Here is a 12,620-nt window from a genome sequence, read left to right on the forward strand (position 1 = left end):
TCTGATCCTGACACTGGTTTTTGAATTGCTGGCCAATCACTGTCTTGCATCTCTAATATGAAGTAATATGATTTGTTGCAGTTTCGTTGATTACATGTTTACTTAAGAATAGATCAAAATATTTGTCTATGAGCAGTCATTGATATGAACTGATTATGAAGAGACATTCGATTTATAGGTACCTATATGCATTCTCATCATCTGCCCTATGTTCTTCTCTTCTTTTCACCACTGATGCTAATGTGCATGTCCTAATTAGACTTTTGTCCTTGATAAAAAAAATATTTTGAGTATATAGTGAGGACTTTTCCACTAGAGTTGATGTTGTTTGCCTGTTGTAACCTCTCCTGAAATTGAGAGCTAGAACATAAAGCAGTCTCTGAAGTGTGTGTGGTGTATCTGGCTGGCCTTGTTACTAACATTTTTTTTTCATTTTGTCTCCTCTTCTTCCTTTCCTCTCTATGTGGCGGCTTTCCAAACCACGACTGTAGAATATCGTGAGTAACTCTTTCAACCACCCCCACTGTTCTTCCTCGTTGCTCTTCCTTTTTCTCACTCTGTCAGTTAGGTAACATGTCTTGAACCTTTTTCCTCTTGTGCCTGTGTGCTATTCAGTCTGCTGTGTCCTTCACTGCCTCAACCTCAGTGTCTGCTGGACTGGGTGTTTGAAGTTACATATTAAGTCAATAGTCTACTTAAATGTAGGGAAGGTATTGTACAATAGGAATACTGAATTCACAGATTTTACAGGATATTCTACATTTGTGAGTTGCACAAAGAGGTCATCAAATTAAAGCGCTGCAGTATGGAGGTATCTTGTCTGAATAGTGACAGTTGCTTATTTGAAGAGCACTTTCATATCACACAATTCAACAGCGACAACCTATTACACACTTAGTGCATGCCTACAGCCACTGCCTTATGCAACCATCATGAAAAGCATATTTGTCAAAGCAAAGCATAGCTTCAAGCAAAGCCATTTTCATTCTTAAGTCTAAAGATAGACACAGATGAAGCTGATGAATAGGATATGAAACAAAGAGTATTCATAGATGTAGCATTAATGCTGCATTTAGCTACTCACATGAACATATACACACGTAGAAATAGCTCTAAATAGAGCTGAAAATTTAGTCATTTAATCATTTTAAGATCAAAAGTGTAATTTGAATAAGTGCAACTTTGAAGAGCTGTGATGTAAATGGCATTATTGTCTGAATGAGCTGTAAAAGGTAACAGTTGTAGTTGGTCACTGTGAGTGTTTATCAAGCTGATATGACTCTGAGCTGTTACCTGGTCAGTAAGTTCTCTGCATGCCTATGTATGTACTAATTACTCTCAGGCAAAGATGGTCTCTTCAAGAGAGGAGATTCCACTACTCTTTATCATTTAAATTGTTGGAAAGGAAGAAAATGGACTGTAGAGTTGTGTAGTACAAAAAGAACAACAGAGTGATCAGTCTCTCTCAATAAACAATCTTGTTTATCACACGTCAGCAAAACATCAGCAACACTATCAGGGGTGTCATTAGCTGTGATCATAGAGATCAAACAAGTCAGATATAATGTACAAACAAGATAAATGTATGATTATTGTTGTAACGCATCATGTTTGATGTGATGTAGATCACCAAACAGGCCCAGAGTTGAATTCAGAGAAAATATTCTAAGCAATTTAAATCACAACTGCAAAATTGGTCAGAGAAAATCACAGTCACGCATTTTAACAAAATTGTTAAGCCTCAGCGCCAAGTTAATATATCAGGACATACAACTTGTTGCTGTTGTCTCTAATTGCTAATAAGAGAGCTTAGTGCCAAAAGGTTTATTAGCCTACACAGTTTTTTCCTAACCACTTGGTTGAATTTGGCAGTTAATCTCCTGGATTTCTTTGTGGCACAAAAGGGGACGACGGCTCTCAGCTTTCAGAGTTTCTGGTGATGGCAGATGGTGGAAGGAGTAACAGGCTGAAGGAAAAGTAGCCTCTGACATGTTCATCTTTTTCAGGGAGAGTGACAGAAAGTGACGGTGTTCATGAGGGGAAAAATGATGTAATAGTAATGCCCAGGCAGAGCTATCTTTCAGATAATCAGCACTGTACCGGCTCCAATGACTTCAGCCCATTGTTTGTCATCCTAGAGCTCATCAGCTGTCTGTCTGTCTGTCAGTCAAAGCCAGACTACAGGACATGACTTCTTTTCAGACATACACTGTCACCAATGATTCTCATTATATCTGACATTCTGTCAGAGCCATTACTGTCCTCTTTGGGAAAGACACGCCCACGCTGACCAACATACACACTGGCAGAATGAGAATTAATGGACAGTCACACAGAAAAAAGATTTTAAAGTTTTAAAATTCATTTTTAAATGAAATTACAGTAAAGACTCAAAGTTGACATTCATAGGACTAAGAATTGTGGAATTATTGGCACTGGTGATTAAATGGTATAGTTTACTTCCATTGGCTAGACAGGATGGGCAGTTTCTTGGTTACTCCTCAGTGTCTTTTTCTCGTAGACCCCTATCTTGCATTGTGGTCCTTGTGTGCGTGCGTGCGTGCGTGTGTGCATGTGTGTATGTGTGTGTGTGTGCATGTGTGTGTGTGTGTGTATACACTATGTGAGATTATCCACAGTGGTGGATAAAATGTCCCTGTGCTGCCCACTCTAACCACTCTAACCAGACAGAAAAGCTAACCAAACCCTACACTAATCCTTGTAGACTGAAAACCACTCACCTTGAACCTGTTTACTGTTGCCCCATCCCACCCTGACTGGAACTTTATATTTATGCCCGAACCCGACTAGACCCAGAGGGCTTAAGTCTGGTAAATTTCTTTCAGCTTTGTGACATTTAAGTCAGGCCTAGTTTTAAAAAAACAAACAAGCAGATAAACCAAAACTATGGCTGACTATAGTATCAGTGATTTCTGAGTTAAATCCTATAAGTTTTGTAAAGGTTATTCACCTCTTGGGTCAGTTTGGGTTCAGACAAAAATTCCTTGGTGTCAGGTCAGGCGTAAAACTTTATTTCCCCACAAAACCACTTAACGCTTTGACGTCCCGGCAGGGCTTTCCGCGGGATTGCTGAGAGAAAGAGGCGGAAAAGAGAGCAGGAGGCAGCAACCATGATGGAGAGGTACCGTGTCCTGGCTGTCCTGTCCTGTCCTGTGTGGTTCTAAACTGTCCCTGTTACACAGCAAAGAAATACTTTTCATGACAAGTGTCATCATCAGTCTCAAATTATATCTAAAAATCTTTTTTTTTTTCTTAGTGGACCACTTGGCTTACTTGTGACCCTATCTCTGTGTATAATGTAAATTTTGACTTTTGAACTAAAAGCATTCCAGACTTATAATCCCTCATGCTGCTGGTGGGCTTTTATTTTGAAACATCTACAGGGACAGTAATTTAACATTGCTCAGTATCTGACTATGTTTGATAGAGTACAGGTCACTCCAGCCGTCCACAATGTTTTACTTGGACTTTATTAGTAACCAGCCTTTATTTATTCATGCTGACATGACCCTTATTTGAATTATGGCTTTTCATTGATTTAAGAGCTCTACCAATGCCTTTTCTGGCACTTGTTTGATATTATAAACATTACTATATTTGCCAAAAAGAGTAAACTGAACTTCTGATCATAATCAAAAAATAAACTTCCACTTTCAAATATATCTGCCAGTTACTATTGCATATTCAAACTAATCCAGTGCAGGGTAAACAAAACAACTGGGCCGAACACCTGGACAATTAGCTCAATCAAATAAATAAATGAATAAAAACCTGTCTGTCACCACAGTAATGTGCAGCCAGTTTAAGGACTTCTGCAATGTCAGCTGCCATGTATAATGCAAACAGACTGCAAGTCTTGGCTTCCATCTCCCAGTTTCCCCTTATAATGTGCACTTTTGATTGTGATACAACTGGTAGTGCAGGAAGTTTGTTGTTAGCAAAATGCAGTAAGCTGCTTTCGGGCTTTCCGTAACATTTTGCCTTGTTCCTCTGTGGATTTTTAATACAGCTAGAAAAGTGTTGTTTTGATGGAACTTAATGTTTCAGCTCCAGCTGACCCTGTGGCAGTGTTTTTGGTATGTCTTTGTCATGTCTTTATGGTAGCAGTGGAGATGAGCACTCATGTTAGTTGTTATGTAGGTCTGTAAGGTATGTAAGTCTGTATCTTGTTAGTAACTCATTATTCCACATTAACTACACATTTTACAGGAAAGGTGCAATACTACCACACCCATGGCTTCAATGCAGATGGAGCATTTTCTCTGTATTAGTGTCAGTCCCAGGTTCAATTATCACATGAAGATTTTGGTTGAATTTAGCCTTCTTGTTGTAACTGCCTTTCCATCTACCTATTTTATGTGTATTTTCAATTTGTGTATAAAAATTGACTATAAATGCTGGAAGTTCTGAGATTTTCTAAAAAAAACAGTTTTCATGCTTGGCCGAGATGGGAACCATACATGATGATGTACATAATGCGTAATAATGCGACTTCCAGTGAAGCAGCAGTAACCTGTCTCAAACTGATAGATGAAAGAAGCACAAATTTCATAGTTCCAATTAAATCATCTGATTGGACTCACCTCTCCTACAAGGGTTTAATGGCACCTTACCTTTTATCTCAAAGTATCCAACTCATATCTTATATCCGAGTGGAAGGAAACATGTATTAATTTGTGACACAGGAGATTGTAATATACAAATGTTATAATCAGTATCGTCTTTGAGCATATTCTTGGGATCAGCTGAAAGTTAATGAACTGAATGATCCATGCCACTGATCCATAAACTTTGACAAATTTTTTTTCCAGAGCTTTCAGCCACAAACAACCACAAGAGACTGGATAAACAACATAAACTAATTATATGTAACAATACTTAGCAATGTTAGTATCAGTTAATTATAAATTGTAGAATAAATAATGCGAAATAAATAATCACTTGATACCATTTCATCAGTGTTCTTTATTTTAATTTATTTTACATCAAAAGCTAATGAAGGCTTAGAGACAAGTCCCCTGTCTTTCAAATTCCTGTAATGTCTGTTGTTATTTTCACACTCGCCGTGACTGACTCCAGACCTCTCTACTGTTATCCTGATGATTCAGCAGTTTGAAACACTGGCTCTTGACACAAATAAAATACACACATCCATATATCCAATACACTATTTGTCAGTCTTTGCCTCTGTACCCTACATGCTCTTGATCCACTGCATCTACATATTAGCAGGCATGTACTGTGCTTTTACACATGAAACATAGGGCCATCACAAACCTCATAACAGTATCCTGTGGTGTATGTGAGTGTGTCGTGAATCCCGGAGGCTGTGGGTGGCAGGTTTAATCAGTATTCCTCACTGAACACTGACGTGTAAAAGCAAGGTCTATCAATACAGGGCCGTAGCTCACTGCTCTGTGGATGGTTCTCAAAGTGAAGGAATCAGTCAATATTTGGCAACAGACCTCACTCCACGAACAAATCAGACGTGCCATTTGTTGTTTGAGCCTTTGTGTGTGTGTGTGTGTGTGTGTGTGTGCTCTTGTGTTGCAAGCTCCCCAAACAGTGCAAGAGAATTATTTTTCTTGTGTAAATGTACAGGGCTGTGCTACAGACTTCTTTCAGAATGCAATGATTTTAATAGAAAGATACATCTCAGTTAGTTCCACACATCCAATTATGCATATTTGAATAAGCAAACATGCATGGGGTTTTTTTGCAAAGCTTTTGGAAAGGTCACAGTCAGAGTGAGAGTGTTGGGTGAGGTAGATTCAGAATTGCAGAAACACACATATTCATAAACACACCAACATGAATTTCTCTTAGTAATCTTGGTGCACGGGTGATTTTAGAAGCTGTTGTCACTCTATGAAAAAACGCTGGCTGACTGACGGATCCCCTTCTGCTCTGAGTCATCCCTCTATTTTAGGCTCTGCCTTCACAACACCTGCAATCTTCACTGACATGTCAACAGTGTTTTTTGGAATGCCTTGAAACTGTACCCTAGATACCAAATAGCTTCAGACAAAAACATGCACAGGAAGGGCTGTATGCTTTGCATTGACTTTGACACCGTCATGAACCTTGCTGTTGTTGGTTAGCGTTTTACTAAAATATTAGATTGATATTGGCTATTTTATTAATTAAATTAATGCAACACCAACATTATGGAAAAAGCTAGCAATAACTGACTACACAGGTGGGGCTCATTAAAAATAATGAGCTGTAGAGTTGTGGAGCAGCCATATGAGCTGCCATGCACCCTATCACAGTTTTATGTCCAGTATCATCATATTAATAAGAAAATGTGTCCTGCACCTAGACATGCCCAGAGTTGATCAGTATGGGGGTGAAATCGGGGCACACTTCAGCTGCATACCCAGAGTGTGACAGGTGTTAAATTATTTGGGCACTTCAGAGTCAGTAACTTGTAGTATAATACACAGATTCACCAAACATCTATCCTCCCAATTATCAAACACCAGTGTATATCGCATTGTATTGACAGGCATCGCAGGCAGGGTGATCCCATTGCAAGATGGTCTGTAGTTTCATTTTATGTGGACAGGAATGATTGAAACTGGGATACAGTGATCTGTGACTTAAAACGAATGTCTGAGGCCAACTAACCTTTCCCTACTTCCAGTCCCCCTATTTCTGTGGCCCTTCCTGGGTCACACCCATCTTCTGACTTTTGTAAAATCCTGAGTACACACCTGTGAAGTTTCATGACATGACTAGTTTGCAAAGTATCAGTTAGCAAGCTTGTCCTACATCAAAAATAGACTTCCACCCAGTACAGGTCAGTATAGCAACAATTTCAGTCATTGTTAGCACTGAGTTAATAATTGTTGTGTGTCACCTTTGTCTGAATTTATGAGAGTAGTTCTTGGAAAACGTTTTTCAAATTGTTGGTATTGTGCAACAGATGATGTTTTAAGAATGTAGGTCTATTCGTTTTACAGCTGTTCCTTTTCTGTGATTATGAATGGGAAATGGAAATGATTATGTGTGGGCCGGCGTGCATCTCAAAGAACATGGAAGTTGCAATACTCCATGCAGCCACTAAGCTCAAATTGCTTCAAGCCAAAATCTCTACATGCAAAGATCGGTTCATAGTGCTTGATGTGCACAGGACAGAGCTTCCACTGAACACTTAGATGTGATTTTGGCACCAGCCTTCTTGTCACATGTCTGGTCACATGTTGGACATGTTTGGTCACATGTTGGACATGTTGACCAGTGGCCAGAACTCCCGAAAAGTTGACATAATCCTTTAATTGTGTAGCGCGCAGCCTGACATCTATTCTGTGGTTAGGAAGTCATATTCAGATTCTATCTGTGTCTTCTATTCATTAGTTTTTGTAAGTTTGACACGTTCTTTCATTCTCTGGTTCCGTTCATCATTCTTGATATCTCTGTCTCCTTCTTCTTTTCCTCTAAAATGGAAGAAATTTCCGTAAGCACCTCAGGATGGTGGGCAGCCGCAGGATGAAAGCCCAGAGTAAGTCTTTCAGTGTACCTGTATGCATGTATGTGTGCTGATGTCACTATGTTTTCATGCATTTATGCTCTACAGTGTGTACCATCATAACATTGGAATTGAGGTTTGTCAGAACGTATTCATGCTTTATGCATGGAATGACAGTAGCTACTATGCATGTTAATATATAATAATATTGTATCACACTATGTTTATGAACCAGACATGTCATCACAGCCTTATTCTTAAAATCCTCATCTGTCATTTGTCTGCCCTCAAGTTTAGACTGGCAGGTGTGTACATTATGTTTGTCTGTGTGTGTTAGTGTGACTGTGCACTCACTAACATTTGCTCCAGAAAAAGAATTTATTATATCGATTGTATACAGTAGATTTCAAATGCTGTTTGTATCTTAACAAGATAAAGTTACGTTGTGCCGTTATTTCTTTCACTGCTGAACTGAACAGCATAAAGCTCAAAACTCACCCCTGTGACATTAACCTGGGAGAGTGAGATGAGACAGATGAAGGTTGTACCACTTTGTGATTGGTTGTGGTTTTCTACAAATGCACACTTATGTCATCATTATAATTTGACTGTTGGATGTCACCATGAGCTTTGAAAACTTGAGATTTGCATCTTTTTAACAATTTTCAGACAATTTTTAAAATCAATTACATGAGAACAATTGCAGTTCTAGTCAGAAGTATCATCTGTTTTACCTGTAACCACATCCATCAGTTCTCGCATGATGTACGGACACACCCTGGAGTACATGTCTACATCACTGCAGCAATGTGGGAAGTTAAACCATAAAACCACCAGATCAGCAGAAATCTCTTGACTGAGTTGCTCTTTAAGAGCTTTTGGCAAATTGTAACTACAGTATGCTGGGAATAAGTTATTTGAAAAACAGAATTTTGTAGAATAATGAAAAAATAGAATCATTTTTACACAATGCAATTTCAATGTGAATCAATTTATATAATTTAATTACCTCCTAGCCCTACAGTAGCACAAAACAAAAAGGCCAGTTATCTAACAGGGGACACTAGAATCACTTTAGTGTTTATCAGTAACACAGAGCACTGGTTGATTATGCTTTGGAGAGTGTTTGTGTGCGTGAGTGACTCTTTTTCCCCCTAACTCCATCAGCCTTCGCCGAACGCCGAGCCAAGAGCTTCAGCCGCTCGTGGAGTGACCCCACCCCTGTCAAGCCTGACTCACTGCATGACTCCAGAGACAGTGAGTTGATGTCACTCACAGACATGAACAAAAGACACACACACTTACCCTACACAGTGCATATATACACACTTTTTCTACAGACACATCTCATGCTCAAAAATGCCTGTAGAATCACACATATACCCTTTTGCATGCAGGAGAATATACAACTACTACAAGACTGACAGGCAATCTCTTGTTACACAGCGTGTATTTCTTATAAGTCCACTCCGCCTGCATGTGTACTACTACTCTGTGTACTTGTACTTGGCTGTTACCATCCATCCATACAGCTGTCCACATCTTACAACCTGTCGTCCATTTGCCTGTTGCTTTGTGTTGTAGCTGTCTGCATCAGGCTGAGTGCATAAGGAGAGTGTTATTGTGTTGTCTTGTGTCGTCTGCTGTCTGATTTTAACAGCTCTGTTCCTCCCCTCTGTGCTGGAAATATAAAATAACAGGTGCAGCGCTTTTAAATGGAGCACCCTCTCTAATCGCATTGGTGTGTTATCCTTTCATCTCGCCCTTTGTTCCTGTATGTGTGCGTGTGTGTGTGTGTGAGCCAGGTGGTGAGCTTCAGACCTCCTCAGGGACTCTAGATGAAGGGTTGGATGAGGATGCTGAGTGGGAGGAGGAGAGGGAGATGGAGAGAGCGGCCTGTGAGGAAGAGGACTTCATCCCACCAAAAATCATGGTGAGGCTCCTGGCAATCAACTTTGAAGTGGATTCATTCAACCTGAACGAAATATATCCATCAAGTTTTTCATTCTTATGCAGCCAGCAATGCTGTGAGTTGTTTGTATGTTTCCTGTTTTCCACAGCTGATATCCTCCAAGGTCCCAAAGGCTGAATATGTTCCCAACATAATCCGCAGGGATGACCCCTCCATCATCCCCATTCTTTATGTGAGTAGTAGCCACAGACAGCTTAGGTTTACAGCATTTATTTATTCAGTCATTCACTGGTTATAAATAAACACAAAGCAAAATTGTTAGATTTACAAGATAACATACAAGATTATTATTCTTACACTTTCTCACTGACCTCAAGAGTCTACACAGAAGTCATCACCTCAGACTCAGCTAAACTGTCAGACTTGAACAAAATTTCATCAGTTAAGTCAGGCTCGTCCATATGTCAAACTGATTCATATGATTTGATATTATCTTTGCTTTATGTGTTAAATGTCAAATAATTTGTTAACATAAATAGCTGGCTAAAGTCACATCAATCCTGTAGACTGTGGTGTGATCAGTTACAGAGAGGCACACTGCAGCTTATGGGACTGTTGTGACTACAGGTGGCTCGCTTGCTCCTGATTTCTCACACTTAATTTAGTGGTCTCATCTAAAAGAGGAACAGACTGCAAAAAGACTGCACACTGATCTGATCTGTGATTATTAAAGTGGATGTTCATGTTCTACTTAGTTAAAGCACCTGGTATTAACAGTTCACTGCCTTGCAAGTGGTGAAGGTCTTTTTTTCATTTACATCAAGTCACAAAAATATGTTATAATACTGTAATACTGTTTTAGTTTTCCTGCATTTGGCAGGAAGAAAATCAATTATTATCCCAATGCTTGAAAAAAAATCATGGATTATCTTTTTTCAAATGTATTTATTTATTTATTTATTTTGCCATTTTCCCCAGCACTAGTCTAAGCTTATTTTGTCAGCTTAAGCTTGGACATACAGCTAAGGCTGATGAGAATTTGATTAGCTTTAGAAGGCATTCTGTCATGAACTCTGTTAGATAAGTTGAAATTTTGATTTGTTTGCGGCACTAGATGAAGTCAGGTGTTCACCAACATTATTAGTATTCATCCTCTACAGGCCATGAATGCCTGCACTAATTTTCTTGGCAATCCATTTTACAGCTGTCGGGCTATTTAAATCTAGGCCAGAGTGTTAAGGGCAGCACACATGGCCCAGACACTGGCAGCATCTTGACAATTTGACAATCATAAGCGAAACTGATAGCCCAGTTAAGTGATGGGTTTGTTCAGTCAAGTATGCAGGGCTCATTTTTTGTCTAAGTAAAGAAGAGTACTGACAATCATCCCCTTGAAATGACAAGCAAGCAATATATAGACTCACTGCAGCCTGGCTTTGAGGTTCTATCGAGTCTTAACCTTGTTTGTTCAGATAAAAATATGAAGGCAATCTTTTGCTTAGTTCCAGCTGGTATTTCTCTCCAGGAAAGAAATGAAAGGCTGTAGTATGAGGCTGTATTCTTTTAGGCACTGCCAAGGTTTAGCCACTTGTTCATCTCACCTCTAGCTCCTTCTTTGTAAGTTGAAACATACAAGTATATGGACCTCTGACACACTGCTCTGATACAGACAAAAACAGAAAAGCAGTGGCGTCTATCATTATACAGTTAAAAAGCCATTGTTACAGAATAGTCTGAGGTGGATGAGAAATCCAATTACTGACATGCTGCATGTACAGTTTACAGTAACCAAGTAACTATAGTGCATAAAAACATGTTCCCCGTATTAAAGTGCATGGAAACACAATGGATGTCTCACAGTCTCTTGGTCAGTGTACTTCTTTGGTCCAAACTGAAAAATCTCAACAACTATTGGAAGGATTGCCATGAAATTTTGCACAGATCATGAACCCCACTGGTTATTAGACACTGGTTATTTCCTGGCTTTTTATGTAGCACCACCCACAGATTTTACTCTTTTAGTGAAATATCTCAGCATCTAGTTGGTTGATTGGCACAAAATCCAGTGCAGATATTCATGGTTCTCACATGATACATCCTGTCATGTAAGTTTTCCTTTAGTGTCACTGTTTGGTTGACATTTATTGACCAACTATTGGTCATCTAGCGCCACCATCACTTCAACATTTTGATTTGTCAGATAAATGGGTTTATGACCAAATACCTGAAAAAATAATTATAATCCCATCATAATAATTAATTCAAAATGTAAAATAGTTCATAGTTCACAAGTAAAAAAGCAAGGATTTTAGGGACCTAGGAAAAAACATGTTCTATTTCAATGTCATTAATCACCTCAACTTTCAGTTGAGACCCTTTGGAAGGATCCCGACACAGATTTAGGGAATTACCATTCTAGAAGCTAGAGATGAAATGTTGACAACTGACAAATTTTCATTTTATTTTCTGTTGATGTAAAACAGTCTTAAGAAGTCTTACATCCTGTAACTGTGAAAGAGTAGAATCTGCACTTAGAATAATGTCTAAATTAAATCTGATTCTATTAATGGCTATAAGTGAACTAACTCAGTGGGATGTATTTAAATAATAATTCTGTTTTGATTTCTATTTAAAGGACCATGAACGTGCCACATTTGATGACATCCTTGGTGAGTGTGACATGTTTTTGTTTTTAGCTCTCAAGTGAAAATTATTCTCCTGGTGAAAATGTGGAAAAGATGAGGGTGGAATAAGTTTCAGCTTGCTGGAGTGCAGAGATGACTCATTGTTTATCTACTAATCAGTGTGTGTGTGTGTGTGTGCGCACGTCTGTGTGTCTCAAGGGACAGCCAGTTTATATGTGTCACCATTATGGCTGAGTGGGAAAAGTGACACCTCTCGCTCTCTCTCTACCCCTCTCTCTCTCTCATTTCTAACTCTCTCTCACCAGAGGAGATAGAGAAAAAGCTGACTGCTTACAGGAAAGGCTGTAAAATCTGGAACATGCTTATTTTCTGCCAGGTGAGTGAGAGACAGACTTGAGGTAATATTCTGACATTATTGTCATGGTTTCCTTTAAATTAGTGTTTAAATTGGTAATAAGTGTGTCTCACAAAAAATTGCATATTTGATGTTTTATATTTTGTGACAAATATTGTGTGTTGGCAGCTTAGGGAAAAAAAAAAAACACAGGACAAACACAAACAAGATTTAGCA

At 38.9% G+C, this 12,620-nt stretch overlaps 1 protein-coding gene across 1 annotated transcript in view; it reads left to right on the forward strand.

Moving 5' to 3' along the window:
- Window positions 1-12,620, forward strand: part of nsmfb (NMDA receptor synaptonuclear signaling and neuronal migration factor b) — a 40,718-nt gene that overhangs the window by 16,417 nt on the left and 11,681 nt on the right. Inside the window, exons 5-12 of the mRNA XM_018669034.2 lie at window positions 492-497; window positions 3,074-3,142; window positions 7,473-7,525; window positions 8,660-8,749; window positions 9,298-9,425; window positions 9,553-9,636; window positions 12,040-12,073; window positions 12,355-12,425. Coding sequence (XP_018524550.1) covers window positions 492-497; window positions 3,074-3,142; window positions 7,473-7,525; window positions 8,660-8,749; window positions 9,298-9,425; window positions 9,553-9,636; window positions 12,040-12,073; window positions 12,355-12,425 — 535 coding nt within the window. The remainder of the gene's footprint in view (window positions 1-491; window positions 498-3,073; window positions 3,143-7,472; window positions 7,526-8,659; window positions 8,750-9,297; window positions 9,426-9,552; window positions 9,637-12,039; window positions 12,074-12,354; window positions 12,426-12,620) is intronic.

The sequence above is a fragment of the Lates calcarifer genome, linkage group LG13 (genome assembly GCF_001640805.2).
Source record: "Lates calcarifer isolate ASB-BC8 linkage group LG13, TLL_Latcal_v3, whole genome shotgun sequence".
Classification (NCBI taxonomy): domain Eukaryota; kingdom Metazoa; phylum Chordata; class Actinopteri; family Centropomidae; genus Lates; species Lates calcarifer.